Below are 22736 nucleotides of genomic sequence, written 5' to 3' on the forward strand. Positions count from 1 at the left end.
TTACGAGTACTGGTGACACCAAGATGGCCGCCAATTGCGTCATAATTGGCTGATCAAAAATACCTGTCTCAGGTATAAAACATCCCTTTCCAAAGAATACCCATCACAAAATGCAATGAGAAATGGTAAACCAGTAGGAAGCTACAGGACTCAGAATTCGGGCCAAAATTAACATTTTTTGGCACTAAAAAGGTCATAGGACGGCCATCTTGAGTCCGATCGACCCAATTTTTGTTATACTGATGGGCCCAGGGGGGATTCACATATATCCGAAAGATCAAGGTAATTGATCGAAGCGTCTTCAAAATTTCCCTCAATAAGTTCAAAAACGTGTAAAAAGTGCTGATTTTGGTGAACAACAATGGCTGCCAGTCGGCCATCTTGAATCTGATAGGGCCAGTTTTTGAGCTTAAGATGTGTCTAGGGTAGATACATGCGTAACCCAAATATCAAGACATTACCTTGAAGCGTCTTCAAAAGGGGTAACTGTAATTTGCGGAACGGAACACTACTAAAATCCACTTCATTATCAACTGATTTATCAATTTTTGTCATACATGTACATAGTACTACTAAGAAAATACTTATCAACATTAGAACGGAACCATAGTACTGAATGTTTCAAATCGCCAATAGTCAATTGTCTCTCGCATTGATTAAAAAACTTGTCATTCGACACATAATTGTGATAACAATAGGGGTATCACCGACTTAATATACGTGTACTTAAATATTGTTATCATTTGAATTTGGTATATGGTCCCTGTTCCGTTCCGGTAATTACAGTAAGCCCTACACAAACAAGTTTCAGATTCATGACGCTCTTATGGTCCAGTACAGGATAAAACCCAGAGAAAAATATTAGCGATGTCGATCTATATCAGTGCAGTGCTTCATCTAGCATTGAAAAAGGGCAGGGTACTGATTTCAAGTAAGGGCATTTTTGAGCGTGATTCCATTGGAGCAAGGGCACATAATAACGCACTCACGTCTGTTTTAGGGGCAACCTGCAATGTTCCCTATTGCATAGAATCGAGGTACCCCTACTACGAATGAGGACTAGAAACTATCTTTAACTCTGATTTTGCCATGAGTGACACACTTGACCACAGTACATCCTTACACCTATGCCTGTAAATTGACAAAAGTTAATCAATAATATGATAGATAGGGCTTTCAAAATGATTTGGAAAACCAGTTGCAGACAAAAAAATAGCAGACAAAAAATAGCAGAAAAAAAGCCATCTCAAAGAGCAAATGATACAGCGAAAAAAAGCCAGCAATATTGTATAGGCCTACATGAAATTGCATATCTTTAATCTTTGAAATATCAAATTAATTTATTTAAATTGATAGTGTTAGTGATCGGCAAGTAACTGATGATAATTGGTAAGCAGCCAGGTTAAGAACACATTATTGCTATTAGGCCACTCAAACTAATTGTCTCAACGAGTCTCTCTGTGAGTTCACCGAACAAAGTTTTTCACCTTGTATATATAAAATTTGTCTAATAGTCTAGATAAAAAGATCCAGAGCATCACGATGTGTTCAAAACGAAACAATCCGTGTTCAAAACGAGACAATCCATCGATTATACACCACCAGCTTTACAATCGCAGTCGCTAGAATGATTGGCAGTAGTTTGGAAGTCAGCCAATTTCCTGGAAACTTAAACTAGGCCACGCGTCTGCATCCTCCCTTTGCAGGGAGTCGAACCTGATGGCATCGCTACACTCAGCCACTGCACGAACCCCTGCCATAAACGACCACGTGCGCAGTTACATGCGCACTATCCAAACGAAAACTGGCGGCACCAATCAGATTGCTCGTTGTATAATCGCTTTGGCAATCAATTCCAATATGGATTCCGTTTCGTCTCTGAGTAAATTCGAACTGCAAATATTTGAAGAAATCTGTCATATTTTCGGTTTGGAAAGTTTATCGAGTCATCAGATGTTGTATTTGATAACTGTTTGATAACAAAGCACACGAGAACGAACAAACCATTCTTCGACAAACCGGAAATCATATAAATGGGAAAACCCAGGCGGAAGTATGGACCAAATGAAACATGATTTCTGACTGGCTGACAATGACATCACGGTAAACCTGCGCATGGATCTGCGCACATGGTCGTTTATGGCAGGGTTTCGTGCCGTGGCAATCTCGATGCCGTCAGGTTCGAATCCCTGCCGGGGGAGGATGCGCGTCTGAGGCACGTTTTCACACGATGCACATTGACTGCAGTACATTTAAATATAACCACTGATCACATGAGCTACTATCATGATATCATACGAAATATTTCATAGCCCTCGTAGGATTCTTACTAACAGTGGGATGCGACGGCTTATTTTGAAAGCCCTGACTCATTACTCGTGACTGACAAAGGCGAGGGCGGACCTACGGGAAGTGATGAGGGCACAAGGGTGAGCATGGGACACATCTGAAGGGCACAAGGGCGGCTATTTTCAGAGGCGGGGCGAACCGCCCCTCTATTTTTGGCAAGATGAAGCACTGCAGTGATCCCCTCCAACTAGTTATAAAAAATTTATATTGGGAATGACTTCTAAGGTAAGGATGATGAAAGCTCTCTGCTCTGCGACATTGACTGCTGTACTACTCTTCGCCAGTCGCAAATTCCTTCTTCAGATGCATTGGTTTAAATTAAAGATAGTAATTTCGACAGCCTATTCATTAGAACTGTTGGCTTCCTAAATTTCAGAGATTTGACTGGAATCAGATGTATTTCAGTCACTGCTTTGCACTTAAATCGCTGTTAGTATCACCCGTTTCTATACACAACACCATGTTGTTTTGGTTCGGGTTCTAAGAATGATGTCACACTTCCGGGTTCAAGCCGATCAAGTCTCATTTTTATAGTAATGAAAGAAGAAAAATTAATTTCTTGACTGCTGAACCAATTAATAGGTTATAATTGACGATTAAAATTACTTTTAGCCAAATCTAACTAGGGGTCCAGGGACACCATGCCCACTTGGGAAGTGGTTTCAAATGCTCAACAATCTAACAATTTCAATATTCAACGCCCCCTAGTGACCATGTACAAAAACCAAAGACCTTGAAATCCACCACAATCATAGAACATGTCAGCAGCTACGATTTTGTAATTGATTGTGATAACAAAATATGCCTCGTTACCAATTTAATGGTCATTGGGTTTTGCATATGGTCACCAGTGGGCGTTGAATACTAAGTTATTCTACTATTCAACGCCCACTGGTGACCATATGCAAAACCCAATGACCTTAAAACTCACCACAATCGTAGTACATATCATGAAATACAACTTTGCAATTGATCATGGTAACAAAATATGCCTAGGTACCAATCTAATAAGGAAATACTAAGCTATTCTACTATTCAACGCCCCCTGGTGACTATATGGAATAAATAATGTCCTTAAAAACTCACCACAATCATAGACGATGTCATGAACTACAACTTTGCAATTGATCATGGTAACAAAGTATGCCTAGGTACCAATAAAATAAGGAAATACTAGGTTATTCTACTATTCAACGCCCCCTGGTGACCATATTGAATAATTAATATCCTTAAAACTCACCACAATCATAGACGATGTCATGAGCTACAACTTTGAAATTAATTGTGGTAATAAAATATGTATTGGTACAAATATTGTTATGCGCAATTCTCATTTTCGATGTATATTCTTTTTCGTACTTGTTAACCTGTGTTTAATTATTAGGTTAGGGTTTATCTTTTTATTTAGTTCACTATTCAGTGTGTATACATGGATTTAGATTTTCATGAATAGTAGATTTAACATGTCCTGCTTAGTGTACTACACTTAATCGATCGCTGTATAAGCAGCTTATATACGAATACAGAATTTCAATATAAAGGGTTTTGGGTATTTTTCATGGACACTTGCCATGTGAGTGCTGTCCTGTACAGATCTCCTGATCTTTAGCTATCTACACCTAAATGTATATGATATCCATAAACTCGGTGAGTGTTAATCTGTACTGTTTTTCGTATCTTGATTATAATTGAGAAATGTTTAAAACTGAGATTTATTGTATTTTTGTTTGTTTCTATTGTAGTAAATCGTTTCAACGAGAATAATTAAAAACGTATTTATGATAATGCATATGAAGCTTATTGATTAAGTGTTGTTTTGGTCGTCGGTTACCACATCATTTACGAGTTTGAAGATGAATCAAGATCATGTATTGGAGACTGGAGAAGACAGTGCTGAAAAAGCTGATTCATTGGGGCGAGGTAAAAGGAAGAAGCCTTTTACTGAAAAGGGTCGCAGTTATACTATCGACACGTTAGAGAAAAGATTGGAGAGTAAATATTCGGAGCTTCAAAAAAGACAAATTTACTTCAATCTATGTTGATGGACCCTGATTGTAAAAGTGATGTCATTGAACCTCAGTATAAATGATGGCTCACTTTGATAGAGACGTTTTATCAGTATCATGATGATCTGTGCAAGTGCTATGATGATTCAGAACGCCAGGCATATTTAGGGAAATTTAATGACAGGGAAGAATTCATCAAACGATTCAAGTCAGAGACAGAACAAAGGTTTAAAGAAAATGTTCAGTTACCGATACCCATTGTAGTGGAAGATGATGTACTGTCGCAGAAAAGCAAATATTCATTCGATTCCCGTTCACGGCAGTCTTCGATCGGTAGAACTATTGTGTCTGCAAAGATTAAAGAAGCCCAACGCGTTGCTGAGCTCACTACCCGGGCAGCGGCACTAAGGAAAAAGCAGGCTTTGGATGAAACGAAGTTTTGCCTAAAACAGGAGGAGGAGGCTCTAGAGATAAATACGGAGTTAGCAGTAGCGGGTGGTCGATCTAAGGTTTTAGAAAGTCTAGGTGAAAACTTTGATCCTCTGAATCTCTCGAAACTGGTCCAGTTACGGTGAAGACACAATTGGGTCCGCTATCACAGCCTTTCATCCCCTGTCGGCCTATGGTGCCGACCGAGATACGCGAACAGGGTTGTGAACAACCGAGGAACGAATTCGCAGATGGATCAGCATGGATGTCGACAATGGTGCGCCAGTTAAAAAAACCTACGGTGGACATTAAGAAGTTTAGTGGTAGCCCCCTTGAATACAATAGATTTATGCGTCAGTTCAAGGTTATGGTTATTCAAATATCTGATAACTATGATGAAAAATTGAATTATCTTGAACAGTTTACAATCGGCGAAGCGAACAAAATCGTGACAGGTTTCAGTTATCTTGACAGTGCTCATGGATTTGAATCAGCCATGCGAGAGTTGAAAGAAAGATACGGGGATCCTCAGCTTATAGCTCAGGCATTTATTTCAAAAGCTCTGCAATGGCCTGATGTCAAGGGAGATGAAGCTAAAAGTTTAGATGAGTTCTCTATATTCCTGGTGGAGTGCGAAAATGCAGTGAGGTGCAACGACGCGGTAAGAATACTTGAATATCCGGAAAACTTGAAACGTCTACCGTAAAAACCGGCGAAGTCGAGTTTTTAATCCTTGATTTTACCACTAAATTATTGACCTCGACTTATACCCCGAGTATAGTTTTCTACTAAGTATTTTCAGGTCACAAGAAATATTGATTCTACCAGACAAAAAAGACAGTGTTCATCTTCTCACTGCTATAACAGTTTGAATAATTATTCATGATAAATAAAGTTATTTAATGAAAAAAACTTCTTTCATTTTGACACAGCTTCATTTAAAACGATGTATTCATATATGCACGCTAATAGCAGCGCTTGATAAATTAGGCTATATATAGCGTGTGACTCACACTACTGTCTCATTGAATGGTAGTGTATTATACCCGAGTGTGTGTGTAACAGTCTATTGATTAACACACAGCAGCAATCAGGCTGACGCGCGGCGGCGTGCGTGAAGGCGCACATCGTTATCAAAACCAACTATTCAATATAATGATACAAGTAATTATTCTTCTAAGAGAAGGGACTCGACTTATAAGCAGGATATATGTTAAAATCATGAAATGTAGGTCTAAAAATCGACCTCGACTTATACGCTGCGTAGACTTATACGCCGGTTTTAACAGTAATCGCTAAGTTGCCACTATTCCTTCACAATAGATGGCGAACGATTGCCATGCAAAAAAGAGACACCGGACAGTCAGTTCATTTTGGGGATTTAGTCACTTTTGTAAAACGTGAGTCCAAAAAGGCAAATGATCCCGTCTATGGACGCGATGCAATGGGAAGTAGCCGGAGGAAGCCGATGCTTTTCAGTCAGATGAAGCCTAGAATGAGTAGTAATTTTGCCTAAGATAAGACGCAGGATAGTATCCGAAGTTCGGGATTAGGCAGTGATTCGAAGACTTGTGCGTACTGTAGGGGTTCAGATCATGGCCTTAGTTGTTTGAAGAATGCTCATTTAAAGAAAAGAAGAACTTCTTACGAACTAGTTCACGTTGTTTTGGCTGCCTAGGTGAAGGTCACATCAGTCGCTTCTGTACTAAAAGATTTGTTTGTAAGAAGTGTCAGAAACTACATCCGACAATACTTCACATCGAACGATTAAATCAACAGTCAACTTCATTGATTCCTCAACAGACTTCAGCGGTACCAAAGGTTAATGCATTCTCGGAATATGATGACGGGAAGTTTAATTACAAGATGGCAGTAATTCCCGTGAAAGTTCGTATTAATGGTTGCACTGGTCTAGTGGAAACATATGTTTTCATGGACACTGGAAACAATGTTTCCTTTTGTTCGACTTCTCTCATGCAGAAATAGGGTATTACTGGAAAAAAGAAAAGAATTAAGTTAGATACTATGGGAGAATCAGTTACGATGGAAACCTTTTGTCTAAAAGGAATTCAAATTGGTGATTTCAACGAAAAAGCCTTCATCGATTTACCAACTACTTATACGAAATCGACTATTCCAGTATCGAGGTTGCATATACCGTTACCCGAGGACCTACAAAAATGGCCTCATTTAACAGGCATTGATCTCCCAGTCATTGATTCCGACATTGAGCTACTAATTGGAGGCAATGTAGCAGAGGCGTATTATCCGTTAGAATGTTTAACAGGGCCACACGGTAGTCCTCACGTCACAAGAACGATACTTGGATGGATTCCGTGGGGTGTACGTCAAGATGACTCGCAACAAGTTGACTTATCATACGCTACTGATGCCCGTATAACTTCTGACTGTAAGGAGTTACAGAACCTGGATCGGATGGTTAGACAGGCAATGAATTTTGATTTTCCGGAGCGAGCCTTGGATGAGAAAGCAGAAAATTCGCAGAAAGACATGGCATTCCTTAAAAAGGCTACTCATTCTATTCAACTTAAAGAAGGCCATTACGTTATTGAATTGCCTTTTACAGATGATGATATCAAATTACCAGCCAACAAGGATCTCGCTTTGAAAAGATTAAAAAGCTTAGAACAAAAGCTAAGAGGTCAACCGCAGTTTAAAGCTGACTACGATAATTTCATGGCAACGATCTTAAAGAGAGGTTACGCGGAGTTAGTTCCTGAGAAAGACTTGAGCTGTGATGATGGATGGGTATGGTACATACCATATCATGGCGTCTACCATGCACAGAAGAAAAAAATAAGAGTAGTTTTTGACTGCATGGCACGTTTTAATGGAGTTTCACGAATGAGGTATTACTCCCAGGTCCCGCGATTTGACCAGCTATCTACTGGGCGTACTGCTTCGATTCAGAATGGAAAATGTAGCTATCATTGGCGACGTAGAGAAGATAAAAAGGACCTTAAAAGGATCGTGATTGTTTAAGATTTTATTGGTGGCCTGATGGCAATTAAGACTCCAAACCTCAGACCTGTTTGGTGCGGTTTCATCGCCTAGTTGTTCCAACATAGCTCTTCGTCAAACGGCCTTGGATTTTGCTGATGAGTATGATAGTGATGTTCTGGATGCAGTCACACGATGTTTCTACGTGGATGATTGTTTGCGAAGTGAAGAATCTGTGTCAGATGGGATAAGGTTAATACGAGGCATTACATCTATCTGCGCGACAGGAGGGTTTAGAATGACGGGATGGTGCAGTAATGATCCAGAAGTCGTGGAAGCTGTACCTACGTCGGAACGAGCTGAAACCGATCAAGCGCGTCAGAGAGCTTTGGGCGTGACTTGGATATTGGATTCTGATAGATTCGGTTTCACGGTTTCTATCAAAGACAAATCTCCCTTTCGACGTGGAATACTTTCCGTAGTGAGTTCGGTGTTCGATCCTTTAGGACTCATATCACCGCATATTCTCCCTGGAAAAGAGCTGTTACAGGAGATATGTAAGAGAGGTCTAGATTGGGATACAGAAATAATGGGTGATTTGTTAGTTAAGTGGAAACGCTGGCAGGAAGATATCTCGCATCTGGAAAATTTGTCTGTACCTCGTTGTATCAAACCATCTGATTTTGGGAGCGTTATCTCAAAGCAAATCCACTATTTCTCTGATGCGAGTGAGATCGGATATGGAACTGCGATATATTTGAGAGTGGTGAATGAAAGCGGCGATATTCATTGTCAATTGCTAATGGGAAAATCGCGTGTCGCACCGCTTAAAAAAGTAACTGTTCCATGTTTGGAACTAAATTCAGCTGCTATGGGCGTCAAGATGCATGTTGTACTCCAGAGGCAACTGGATCTGAAGTTCATTGAAAGCTTCTTTTTGAGTGATAGTGCATCGGTATTAAAATATATTAGAAATGAAAGCAGTCGATTCAAAACGTTTGTCGCAAATCGAATATCACTTATCCGAGAGGTGACATCTCCTGAACAATGGAGATTTGTTAATTCGTGTATGAACCCTGCGGATAAAGCATCAAGAGGAATGAAATAAGACGATCCTAATCCTGAATTGTGGTTTCAGGGCCCTCATTTCCTGCATAAACCGGAGTCAGAGTGGCCAGTGGACCTAAGTTCGCAAACAAATATAAATGGCGATGATAGTGAATTAAAGAAGGTGACGTGTGCTGCTTTCGCTGATGACACGCCAGAAAATGCTCTTGGAAAACTTATGAGCTATTGTTCAGAATGGGAAAAACTAAGACGTTTTGTCGCTCATTTCATTCGAGTAAAGGATTTCCTTCGCTGGAAAGCCACTGAACGAAAACGGATCGATATTGGTCTTTGTATCGATACACCAGTAGAAACTGAACGTCGTTCTGAAGTAGAAAAGATCCTGAAACGTTCTCAAGAAGGGAAAAACTTCATAACCTTGAATTTAGAATCTCTGAAAAAAGCTGAGTGTATAGGAATTATACTACTACTTCATAGCGAGCAACAGCACTACTTGAGCGAAGAGTTCAATCGTCTGGCTAGCGGCAAAACCGTTAAAAGGTCGAGCCCACTCTATAAGTTTGATCCGTTCGTTGAAAATGGTCTGATAGGGGTTGGAGGCAGATTGGAAAATGCACAAATACCTTATGATGCGAAACATCCTATTATTAGTTCCTAAGTTGTCGACTCTGGCAGAGAAATTAATTCGACACACTCATATGCATACTGTCGGACATCTGGGAAAGAATGCAGTTCTATCGCATTTACGGCAGAACTATTGGGTCATAGGAGCCAACAGTATTCTAAGAAAACTAATGTCATCGTGCGTTAATTGTATCAAATATAAAGGAAGATGTAATGAGCAAAAAATGGCAAACCTACCACCTGAAAGATAAGCTGTAGACCCACCCTTCACACATACAGGTGTGGATTACTTTGGACCGTTTGAAGTAACTAGGGGTCCAGGGACACCATGCCCACTTGGGAAGTGGTTCCAAATGCTCAACAATCTAACAATTTCAATATTCAACGCCCCCTGGTGACCATATGCAAAAACCGATGACCTTGAAACTCACCACAATCATAGAACATGTCAGCAGCTACGATTTTGTAATTGATTGTGATAACAAAATATGCCTTGTTACCAATTTAATATGGAAATACTAATTTATTCTACTATTCAGCGCCCCCTGGTGACCAAATAGAATAACTAATGGCCTTAAAACTTGCCACAATCATAGATGATGTCATGAACTACAAGTTTGCAATTGATTATGGTTACAAATTATGCATTGATACGAATATAATATAGAAATACTAAGATATTGTATTATTCAATGCCCCCTGGTGGCCATATACAAAAAACCAATGACCTTGAAACTCACCACAATCATAGAACATGTTATGAGCTACAACTTTCTAATTGATTGTGGTATCAAAATACGCTTAGGTATCAATATAATGTGGAAAAACTTTTTCCCTCCTACGAATGAGTACTGATGACACCAAGATGGCCGCTAATTGCGTCATAATTGGCTGATCAAAAATACCTGTCTCAGGTATAAAACATCCCTTTTCAAAGAATACCCATCACAAATTGCAATGAGAAATGGCAAACCAGTAGGGAGCTACAGGACTGAGAATTCGGGCCAAAATTGACATTTTTGGGCACTAAAAAGGTCATAGGACGGTCATCTTGAGTCCGATCAACCCAATTTTTGTCATGCTGATGGGCCCTGGGGGGATTCACATACATCCGAAAGATCAAGGTAATTGATCAAAGCGTCTTCAAAAAGTGAAACAAGAAAATTAATTTTAGAAAATTATTTGACGCCTTATAATTATTTGACGAAAAAAATGTAGAATTTCTGGGCTAAGCTAATGTGGAATTGCAAATTTGAAATCGAAGTTTTAAGAAATTTGGGGAATGATGAGATTTGGCGATTGGGTAGATGATACAGGTCTTCGACTCTAGTAGTGGTTTAAATTTTTTTATTGAAAATTCTCAATAATTGATCCCGAACTTGCGACCGACTTCATTTACTTATGCCTCTAAGCTGGTCTGCAACTTCATTGCCTCCATGGATGAAGAAAGAGCTCTTCTGATGTCTGCTTCATCATGACTTCGAGCATATCGTGTGGCCTAGCCAGCCGGCCCGGTCCCCGGGCCACGGGTTTGGCTCTCACTCGATATCCTAGAGTCTTGAGTCTGGGTGGGTTGAAGTAGACATTGTCATTTAAAATAACATGCTTATGTTGTTCTGTATGAATTACCCGTGTGTCATGTATGTTGTATTAATTTATTTTAAAATTTGTATTTATTGAATTTGGGAATTTTATCCCGGAATTTCAATGTAATAAGGATCAATAAAGAATTGAATTGAATTGTCACCTAATACACATGCCATCAGAGGACGCGGAGCAGTATATGACAGCTATGCTATTATAAATTGCTAATCTCACGAAACCTGCATACTCCTAATATCAAACATATTTTCTAAAACGTTTGAATATTGAAATTATATGTTTACACATTTTCATATTGACCGCTTGTAGCCGCTGATGAAATTCACGCCGGCCCTACACACATCGTAGATAGCTTCGTCATTCCACCGGCATGCCCACGTCAGGGTCTGACTTTTATATCAGACTTCCAAATCGTGTATACATCCGCCATTTAACCGAATAATCCGATTTACTTATCATTTCTATTTATGCCTGCCGCTTCTGATATAATCATACATCCTTTACTATTACAAAACTTCTTCTAATGATATTCAATGCAATATAACATTTCGACGTTCAAATATAGGTCATTATATAATCACAGGAAGCCATTCTACATCTTCATCAATAATATTTTGCCAGATAGCTTGTTTGTGTGCACATAGACCTGTGACGTTTTGCACATAGATTTACGACTGTCGTTTGTAAAATGACGCTGAATGGTTAACATTGTTTAGGTTTCATAATGGTAACGTTTTATAAGGCGTCAAAAAAGTGTTGATTTTGGCGAACAACAATGGCTGCCAGTCGGCCATCTTGATTCTGACAGGGCCAGTTTTTGGGCTGAAGATGTGTCTAGGGTAGAAACATTTGTAACCCAAATATCAAGACATTACATTGAAGCGTCTTCAAAACTTCCCAAAATAACTGGATTCCGTCTACGAACGGACGGACGAAAAGTGAACGCAATAGCCCGCTGGGACTTAAGTCCCAAGTGGGCTAAAAAGGAAAGACAAATAACTAAATATTTATTTCAGGAGCTCAGGAGCATTTCCTTTAACTGTGAAGATGAATATTTCAACTTATTAGGCAAAGGAGATTGGGAAAAGTATATTTTTGGTTGGGAAAAAATTTGAGCAAGACAAGGCCTGGATTCTGGTGGAAAATACTAAAAAATTTGCCATTCGATATCCATTACTTGACTTATATTTGGCCGATTTCTTACTAAAGAATGAATTTATTGAGTAACATTGTCGTTTTAGTTGCTAAATTGCCATTTAGAGTAGCAAAAAAAACCAGGAAGTGTTTTAATTGATCAGCTGGCAGCCGGTGTGGAGCCGGAAGTGACCCGGATGTAAACAATTTTAAGCACCTCGCCAACTTTAGGTCAAAATCCGCGAAAGACTACTATAGGCCTAATCAATCATAAAAGTAATTACAGAAAATGATTAATAAAGTATTCAATTTTAAAACGTATGGGTGTACTTTTTGTCAATTATTATAATTTTCGCATATTGAAGCATTGAAATACGTTCATCGCTTGAAAATAGCAAAAACACGGCCGGGCAAAAAAGTACGCACCACTACGTTATAGGCGAGAAATATTTTTAAAATGTTCGGAGGTCAAATAATCAGTCAATCAACATGGCCGCCATTTTGTTTCCTAGAAATCCGGCGATGCGCACTGAACTACGATTTATTTCTCCGTAACTACGCAAGATACACAGAGCTGCCAACCTTGATTTCATCTTTGGCTGAACACATGTCCAGATTTATCAGTATTTTCAAAAATTTTCCAGTAGTCCCAAATTTTCAAAACAGAAAACGCTTAAAAAGTCAGTATTAAGTTATCAAAAGTCTGTATTACAATTAACACATAGAACGTTATTCATAATAGAACAAATTCTATTAAAATATATAAAAATATATTGAAATACTTCAGTAACAGAAATATTATTGATTGTCGAGATCACAATTAACTAAAATTAACAGTCACAGTAGAAAAACACAACAAAACTTTTGTTTGTTGATAAACTAAAATAAAACATAACATAACATAGCAGTAACAATTATAATACTAAATTTATGATCAGGCACTAGATAATGCCAGTGTGTTGCGATTAATGATTTTTTAATGACAACCTGGTTGTAGATTTGCATTTTCTTAATAAAGTTTCACTATGATTATTCAAATGGCATATCCCACCACGTGACTTCAAAAGCATCAGTGCCTCCAGAGTATCTGGAGCAAGGCAAGAACGAAAATCTGTCTTATTTTTACGGACGGTACTGAACACGCGTTCACAGCAGGCATTGGCCACTGGTATCAGAAGAATTATCATCATGAGTCTGGGAAGCACATTAAATCTAAAAAAGATGACAGACAAGATGCTCATTGATAAGAATCTAATATATATGACATAAAGTGTTACACTAGACAGGAATGAGCCTATGTACCTTTGAGATCCAGTACAATCAATAAGCTGTGCCATCAGTTTCCACTGTTCTTCGGCTGGTCTATGAACAGGATCCTTCATTTCAGTAGCAGACGGAATTATGAACAGATCTAATGGGAGATCTTCTTCCTTCAAGGTTTGATAATCATTGAATTCAGCCTCAATGACATCGAGATCAAAGTTGTCTCGAAGACAGGGGAATCGATCAATGAAGTACTTCATATCTCTAAATTTTGTGGTCCCTCTCAATGATATGTCAGCCACCTGTGAAGATTAGAAATGCACACACAAACATAAGCCTGCCACAGCAAAGACTATTAAGATGGCTTGCAAATTCTTTGTATCAAGGTAGTCACCAGTTTTTCGATCACTCTTCTCACTTTGTGGATTTGAGAATTTTCACTCTGCAAAGTCGAGTTAGTAGTCTCAAAAATCTACAAAACATGAATTAAGAATACTGTTTTACGATACATGAAGTTGTCATTTAATAAGTCCACAGTATATTCACCACATTAATTATAGACAAATGAATACAGCTTAATATAGCAAGAAGTCTTGAGACAAAAAACCACATCAATAACCCTAGAATGTATTAATCTGTATTAAGGATTAGGCTACGTAAAAAATATTTGAAAGATTATAATTACCTCTACAGCTTTCATGACAAAGGCAGTATATAATTTAGCCGTGCGCCTGCTGAAGAAAGATTTCAGTGTTTTCTTCATAGAACCAGACGATTCAGTACCAAGTTCATCTTCATAATCCTCACCATCATTTTCACCATCACTACATTCAGCATCGAAAAAAGATTTCAAGGCAGTCCACTGCTCCTGCTTTGATATCGTCGACGCCACCGTAGGCTACCGTAAAATCGCTTTTACAGTAGGCGCAGAAGGCATGATGTTTGGACTTACTACTCTTCTCAATACACGGATATTTCATTGAATATTCCTCCCGAAACTTTTGCATTCTACGCTTTTTCTTTGCAGGGCAAGCCGCTTTAGTATTCAGCTCCGAAACATCAGAATCAGACGATTCTGAATCAGATCCTACCGAAATCAAAAGGCCGGTCGCCATTTTGTCAACAAACTTCTGACACCGTACTAGTGCGCCATCTTCACTTCAATGAAGGTGGCGCACTAGTACGGTGTAAGAGAAATTAGATAAGGACCGGCGGGGTCCTCGGGGATGAACAAATGAAGATCGTCGATCATCGGGCCAAACTCCCCCCTCAACTTACAAGTTTGATTGAGAGAAAATCAGGAAAAACGAAGTAAATTGCTTTAAAAAGACATTTTGTCAATCCGTAATATATCAATTTTTTCCGTACTCTCTGGTGAAAATATCCGTAATGATTTTTCAAAAAACGGAACCCCGTATTTTGTCACGATTTTCCGGAACTGTTACGGAAAAATCAGAACGGTTGGCAGCTCTGGATACACTCATGAAATTTACACCACAACAAATAACCGGTAAATTGAGCATACTGAGCAAGTTTGGTTTCAATCAAATATAAAATGCGTTTTTTGGGTGCTATTGCAGTTTCGTACCCCCTCCCAAAAATGTTTATTTCTGTATATTATTAATCAGGGAGGTCGGTAGAGTCAAAATAAATCACTTTTGACAAAAAAAAAATTTTTTTCCAAGCCAAAATTCTGATAATTTGGGGCCGATTTCCTCGATTCAAACCGATGGGTCGGCCATGTTTCCGCACTAATTACCACCTTAAAACATCTGAATAAATATATCTCAATAAATTTAATTGAATTGACAAAATTTCGTTTTTGAGCATATAACTTTTCTTCATCAGAACATCTTTAAATCAATAGCTAAGTATGAAAATAATGCAAACATACGCGTCATTTTCAGAGATGGTTATGTTTGAAAACATGGTTTTTGCAAAGTTTTAATGTCATGACATTTCAGTGGAGGTTTAGAAACTTTGATTGACATCCAATATGGCGTTGTTTGACGTCGCGAGTCGGCTACTTTACACGCGATTTAGGGCCCAAAATAACAAAATTCTAACCGAGAAAAAGTAAGTTTTTTGGGTCAAAAGTTACTGATTTTGAATCCCTAGACCTCCCTGATAATAAATATGCTGAAATAAAAATTTTTGGGAGGGGGGTACGAAAATGCAATAGCGCCGTTTTTTGTGAGTGAATAAAAATTTGAAGCGAGGAAAACGCTAATTATGACACATTTTGATCACGTGACCTGAAATCCCTATGACACATTTTGATCACGTGACCTGAAATCCCTACCTCATGGCACAGGCACTTGAATATGGGCTTTGATAAATAATAAATATTTGGTAATTCGCCAGCGATATGTTATTCCTGACTTCGATAATCCGCCATGTTTTATAATGAATTTACCCATGATGCAACGCGCGCCCGTCGTTTAACTATACTATACAGAAAGGCTGGAAACACTCCTTTCTCCGTAATGCTTATAGTTAAACGAGGGTAGGTACGTTCATGTCCGTGCGGGGCGCCACTATCGATTGTGACAACCATTATTGATTAGGAAAAGTGTGATGCGCGTTTCTACTACGTGTTTTGACATCGCGTAGTAAAATCATTCATAAAACCTGTCTATCAATGCAAATGAGCTAAAATCTTTTGGAATCAACCAATAAGATCGATCTTTATCACTTGGGTGTTGGTTTAGTGTATAAATCCGCATTTAAGTCGAAGAAAATAGAAATCGAAAAATACCCTTTTTCAAGAGCAAAATTCGTCAGCTTAGGACCCGGAATAAGCGACGAATCATCATTAAAATTCAAATACTGAAGACCGCATGATTTTATTTCGTGTCGGGGCTGAGCGATCGCTGCCGGAAAAGTCGATGTCTAAGTTTTGCGTTGAAGTGAGCGATACAAAATGGCGGCAGCACTTGTTATTGAATGACGACGCGCCGCACTGCTCGTGATGAGATCAATATTCAACAATTATTCATCGGTCTAGCAGTGAATTATTGTATTTATTTTCCGATTCATAATTATTCATCACTATATTTCTGAATATTAGGACAGATTTAGCGAAATGATCGGCAAATTTTTTTTTTGCGCGCGGACCGCCACTTCGCTCCCGTCGGTAAAGTGGCTGTTGAAAGAGGGAGGCATCTAATGGGATGAATTGAGGCTTATGACGGGCAAAATAGAGGCGCGAGGCTCCCGAGGGGATTTTCCAAAAGCAGCAAAATTGAAATATATAGGCCTATAAAATATTGTTGAAATTTAGCTCAAAACAAAACAAATGGATTATTATTTAGTTATTATTAGTAGTATTATTACTATTGCTTGGTTTATGTTTCTAAACTGATTGATTTTATTATGATATCATGAATATATTTCAAATTTCAGCGTTTTGAGCTAGGCCAAACCTGATTTTCTGCTATTCTTTACCTAAATTCATTTAGCAAATAATATATAAAATTGGTATATTTAAATCAATTTGCAATAGGAGCCTATGGCTATAGACCTAACTGACAGGCCTTGACAATCATGTTTGATTCATTTCAAAAATTATGTAGTGAAAAAAATAATTTCACCTGAAATCATATCAATATTTCTCAATATTTCACATTTTTTTCTTGCCGTTACCATGGAAACCTAATAATAATAATCTGTATAATCATAGATATTCCTAGATAAACTTAGGGCAAACATTAACTATTGATAACTAGTTATTCTATCCCCTTTCTACATCATAACTTTTGATCTAACATCGATATTTTCATTATTTTAACATTTTTTGGCTGGTTTCCATGGAAACAATAGGCATTTGGAATCAGATGAAAATTTTGGGTCTTTCAACTGTCACCTGAAAGTGCTATGAGTGTATTGCTCTTTAAATTTCTAGTCTATCTCTTTTAGTTTAAGAGATATTGAAGTTTGTTTTTACATGAAATATTGCCTTCTTAGATCACAGTTTTTGTGTATTGAAACATGAAGACACTTTTCACTCAAATTTTCCAACTTCAATTTGCGATATCTCGAAAACTACCGAAGATAATTCAAAAATTTAAAAAGCATATTGTTATTTGAGCCCTCCCCATTCCAACAAGCTTTCTTTCAGATTGAAGCTATTTGAATTTTTTATGGATATAGCTAACGAGGGGTGCGCATTGGATCATGGGTAAAACAGTTGCATCATGGATGATTAAGATGGCAACCCCGGTGGTGTTTTATCGTAGATTACGGTAAATTTTATCATTTTTACCGCACCAACCAGGCACTTGAACAAAAATTTCAAATCATTGCTAGAGCTTTTAAAACATGATAGATGGATAGAACTAAGAAAGAAAAATCACACGCTTTTTAAATTACCTTTCTATCTTATCTAGAAGTGGAGATATTTATATTTAAGTGTTGAAAGATTAGCCGATTTATGTATTTGAATTAACTTAGACAATAGTTCGAAAAACTGTGATTTTTTTAGATGTTTTCCTTGTTAAAACAGCCATATTTTCTCTCTTAGTCATGGTATCAGCCTGAAATTTTCACCATGGATGGATAATATGTCCTTATATGATAAATCAAAGTTTTTGGAATTGTGCGACCTTTATGAAGGTCATAGTGACCTTGACCTTTGACAAATCGCACTGGTATCAGAACAGCACAGTATATTATTCTAATTTCTAGAATGGTTAAAGCATGTTATTGCTTACTGATGGTTAGGGAAATATCATTGTGTTATTACTAACTGCAGATATTGGGGTAAAATCGTAAAAGAAACAGTTTTAATTTTTTTAGGCGGCCATATTGGATATCATTAAGTCGGCCATATTGGATTTCCGATTCAACTCTAGTTAACCAAACATAGCCATGTGAGGTATCAAACTTCATGTTTTTTGAAGGAGAATTAATGTTAAGGCATTTTAAACAGATAAACATATTTTATACCTTACTGAATTAACACCAAGTCACCAAAATACAAGTCTGTAAGGATCTCCGAAACCAAGAGTTTGTAGTCAACGGATGCCTCCTCCTTTTCATTATCTGACCAATAGGCAATAGTGTATTCGGGTACATCAATTTTGTTTATTTTATGCGATTTCACATTTAAGATTTTCCCATGATAGACACACTCATGGTAATCATCCTCAGTCCATAAATGATCGATATATTTATCTTTCAGTATAGATGGATCATTGATAATTGAACGAATTTGTTCATCAGTACCATCGACAAGTTCCTTAGAAACTAAGACTGCCTCGAATTGTCTCGTAACACGGTTACGTTCACGTGTGTCTTTTTTCTGTTGCTTTGCCTTAATTCACTTTTCTTTTTCGATAGTAATTTTATCCGATTGAAGTTTCCGGAGATTTCTTATATTACGTCCACGAGTGATGGCAAATCTGACTATTTGCTCCTGGATATTTGCCGGTTTGGTGTTAAGCCACTGAAGAGTATTGTTCCGTTTACTTTTTACAGTCCCATCGACAAACCCACTCTGAGCATTGGGCGCATGGCGGCAGAGTGAGTCTACAGTCCCCATAATTCTTTCTGCAAACATATTATGCACTGGTGCAGAGCTTGTCTGCAATAACATACTTGCAGTAGGAGATGATAAATCCCCAACTAAGTATCTGCGCAACTGATTCTCCAAAACATATATATATCCGGATGTAAGCGACTTACAAACATCAAAGAATTCATCAGCCTGAGGCGGGATGACTTGAAGACATTGGAAAATTTCATCTACTGGTAATTCCTCACCAAATATATCGCTTTCGGCTGATAACAAATCTAAAGGTAGCTCATTTAATGATTTCAAATTTTCGACGCAGTGTTTCAGATACGGCACCATCTCCAGGTTACTGAGTTTCTTTCGATTAGCATACAATTTTCGCATCCACGGCCCAGTTACGACCTTTCCTAACAGTCCCAGCACCTGTAGATGAATAATTATGTGATCGTTCATTAAATCCTCAATCAGTGCAGTTTTAAATGTTGTATTGTTGTTACAGGCATACTTCAGGTAATGAAGTAATTTTTTGTGCAAGTAAAAGTACACTCCACATAAGTGGAATAAGACGTGGAACCAGTTACCCACGTAACAGACGATCATACCAAACGCTATATTTTCACATTTCATAAAAAGTTTGAAACCAGCCGGATCTCCTTTGCCATCTTTAAACCTTATTTTGTTTAATGCAATAATAACATTCACAACCTTACAACTACTACCGAATAGTTTTTCCAACGACGTTATAACTTGTGTCAATGTTCTTGAGAACTGTGATAGTTTTATGCGATAAGCCATCCAAGGGATGAAGATTAAAATTCAGTTCTAGCAATTTCATCTCTAATTTTTCTTCGAGCTGAGCCACAACTTGAACTAATTGAGCTTTGGTGGCAGTAAATGATGTAATCGACTTTAATTCTGATAATGTTCTCCGGTAATTTCAGTTCGATTTACATATCTTTTTAACAGCTCCTCGGCGATGACAACAACTCGAACAATCAGCTCTTAACTTTTCGGTGATGGTGAGTACACATCATGGTTTAACAATCGCTTAGATGTCGTCGACGTAGACAATGGCGTGGAAATAAGTCCTGATGATTGGAAAAAATCTGCGGCTAGGCCTTCTGATAACTGAGACCCAGAGAGATTTTCTGTCAATCATGACCATTGAGATGTTTCAGATCTGGTTGCACTTAAATCCAAAGACTGGAATGGACACGGGCAGTCTTCATCCAGAAACTTTGAAATAGAGTTCCAATTTCTGTCGATTTGTTTCTTTAAACTTTCAAGGTCCAGAACTTTTCGCCGTATAAGTTTACACAGAGCATCAAAATTACAATGGCTGAAATCCTGTGATAAATTCCTAACTTTTCCACCAGTTGATTTGAATTGCTTTGCTGTCTTATTCAGGCTATGAAGATAGAACACTAGTCCAAGACGAACAGACGTGTGGCTGAGTCGACCAGTACCAGGATCATAGTCATTCTTATACGACTCTATCAGATCACGTAGTCGCTGTGCCATGATAATGAATTCTATAAAGAAAAACAAAATTGTATAAGCAGATGATATAAAAAATAAGAAAATTCAAATAAAAATGACATTCCTCATTCTTTGTATTTTTTCCAATATTCAGATTCATTATTCAATGGGGAGGTAATTGTAAAAATGTCTCATGTAGTCAAAAGAGGCCAAAGAATGAGATATTAAAATTACAGTGGACATGCTTGTGTCACAACAAAATTAACACAATGTGAAATATAAGTTCAAATGCCTACTATTTTGACAGAAGAAAGCATGTAAACATTGACATGTGTTTAGCCACGTGCTTATGTTATTGTAGAGAAGCAATCAGGGCATCGCTCTGTGATCACGTGAACTAATTAGGCTATGCATGAGCAGGCGGTTAGTAAACAATATTCCAAGCAAAAAAATATGTTTACTAACATGAAAATACACAAATGAGACATCAATTAGGCCTATAGATAATGACCCCTTAGTCATATACCAATAAAGAATAAGAATGAATGCTTAAATCATTTTTCTTATCGAGAAATTCGATCGTCATAATTGACGAAATTTACGTGAAGAGCCGCCATATTGGCTTCCTCTCTTGAGACATCGATGATGGCGGCCTCCATAAAACTTGATTGAGTTGAAGGATGCACCCCAAAACGATGTTTTTTAACTAAAAACTAGGGGTCCAGGGACACCATGCCCACTTGGGAAGTGGTTTCAAATGCTCAACAATCTAACAATTTCAATATTCAACGCCCCCTGGTGACCATATACAGAATACAATGACCTTGAAACTCACCAAAATCATAGAACATGTCAGCAGCTACGATTTTGTAATTGATTGTGATAACAAAATATGCCTCGTTACCAATTTAATATGGAAATACTAAGTCATTCTACTATTCAACGCCCCCTGGTGACCATATTCAAAACCCAATGACCTCGAAACTCACCACAATCATAGAATATGTCACGAACTACAACTTTGCAATTGATCATGGTAACAAAATATGCCTAGGTACCAATATAATAAGGAAATACTAAGTTATTCTACTATTCAACGCCCCCTGGTGACCATATAGAAAAACTTATGTCCTTAAAACTCGCAAAAATCATAGATGATGTCATGAGCTACAACTTTCCGATTGATTGTGGTTACAAAATATGCATTGATACGAATATAATAAAGAAATGCTAAGATATTGTATTATTCAACGCCCCCTGGTGGCCATATGCGAAATCCAATTACCTTGAAACTCACCACAATCATAGAACACGTTATGGGCTACAACTTTCTAATTGATTGTGGTATCAAAATACGCTTAGGTATCAATATAATGTGGAAAAACTTTTTCCAACTTATGAATGAGTACTGGTGACCCCAAGATGGCCGCCAATTGCGTCATAATTGGCCGATGAAAAATACCTGTCTCAGGTATAAAACATCCCTTTCCAAAGAATACCCATCACAAATTGTAATGAGAAATGGCAAACCAGTAGGAAGCTACAGGACTCAGAATTCTGGCCAAAATTAACATTTTTGGGCACTAAAAAGGTCATAGGACGGCCATCTTGAGTCCGACCGACCCAATTTTTGTTATGTTGATGGGCCCTGGGGGGATTCACATATATCCGAAAGATCAAGGTAAATGATTGAAGCGTCTTCAAAATTTCCCTCAAAAAGTTCAAAAATGTGTAAAAAGTGCTGATTTTGGTGAACAACAATGGCTGCCAGTCGGCCATCTTGATTCTGACAGGGCCAGTTTTTGGGCTGAAGATGTGTCTAGGGTAGATACATGTGTAACCCAAATATCAAGACATTACCTTGAAGCGTCTTCAAAACTTCCCAAAATAACTGGATTCCGTCTACGGACGGACGGACGAAAAGTGAACGCAATAGCCCGCTGGGACTAAAGTCCCAAGTGGGCTAACAAGTCAAATTTTGCGTCTGGAATATTCTCAAAAGCATCTTGGCACTCCTTTTATATGAAATAAAAGACATGAAACTCACCTTTTTACCGAAATTGTTGCCGATTTGTCAATTTTCGTCGTATCCAAAAAATTCAAGAACCGTGTGCAAAATTATAATTACGCGCATGCGCATACAAAATCTCGTAGATTTAGGCCTACGTTGAAAAACGCGATTTCAGTGTGATTTTGAATTGTAAGACTCCAGAGACTGTCAAAAAATCAGCGATATTGTTGGGAATGATTTTTATTACCGCGAGTCGCTCGTTTGTTGCGACTTGTGCAAGTGCCTACACCAACAA

The 22736-nt window shown here is 38.0% G+C and overlaps 3 protein-coding genes across 3 annotated transcripts in view; 1 reads left to right on the top strand and 2 right to left on the bottom strand.

The window, feature by feature from the left end:
- Nucleotides 1–22736, bottom strand: part of LOC141907569 (uncharacterized) — a 62402-nt gene that overhangs the window by 38098 nt on the left and 1568 nt on the right. The gene's annotated exons all lie outside the window — the stretch shown is intronic.
- LOC141907087 (uncharacterized) lies at nt 4978–6300 on the top strand. Its single transcript, XM_074796658.1, has 2 exons — nt 4978–5479; nt 6074–6300. Exons 1-2 carry the CDS (start codon nt 4978–4980, stop codon nt 6298–6300), a joined length of 729 nt encoding a protein of 242 aa, XP_074652759.1.
- LOC141907677 (uncharacterized) lies at nt 13119–14516 on the bottom strand. Its single transcript, XM_074797401.1, has 4 exons — nt 14122–14516; nt 13831–13908; nt 13476–13738; nt 13119–13385 (listed from the first exon to the last, which is right to left on the bottom strand). The coding sequence occupies exons 1-4, from the start codon at nt 14197–14199 to the stop codon at nt 13139–13141; spliced, it is 666 nt and encodes a 221-aa protein (XP_074653502.1). The 5' UTR covers nt 14200–14516; the 3' UTR covers nt 13119–13138.

The sequence above is a fragment of the Tubulanus polymorphus genome, chromosome 6 (assembly GCF_964204645.1).
Source record: "Tubulanus polymorphus chromosome 6, tnTubPoly1.2, whole genome shotgun sequence".
Lineage (NCBI taxonomy): Eukaryota > Metazoa > Nemertea > Palaeonemertea > Tubulaniformes > Tubulanidae > Tubulanus > Tubulanus polymorphus.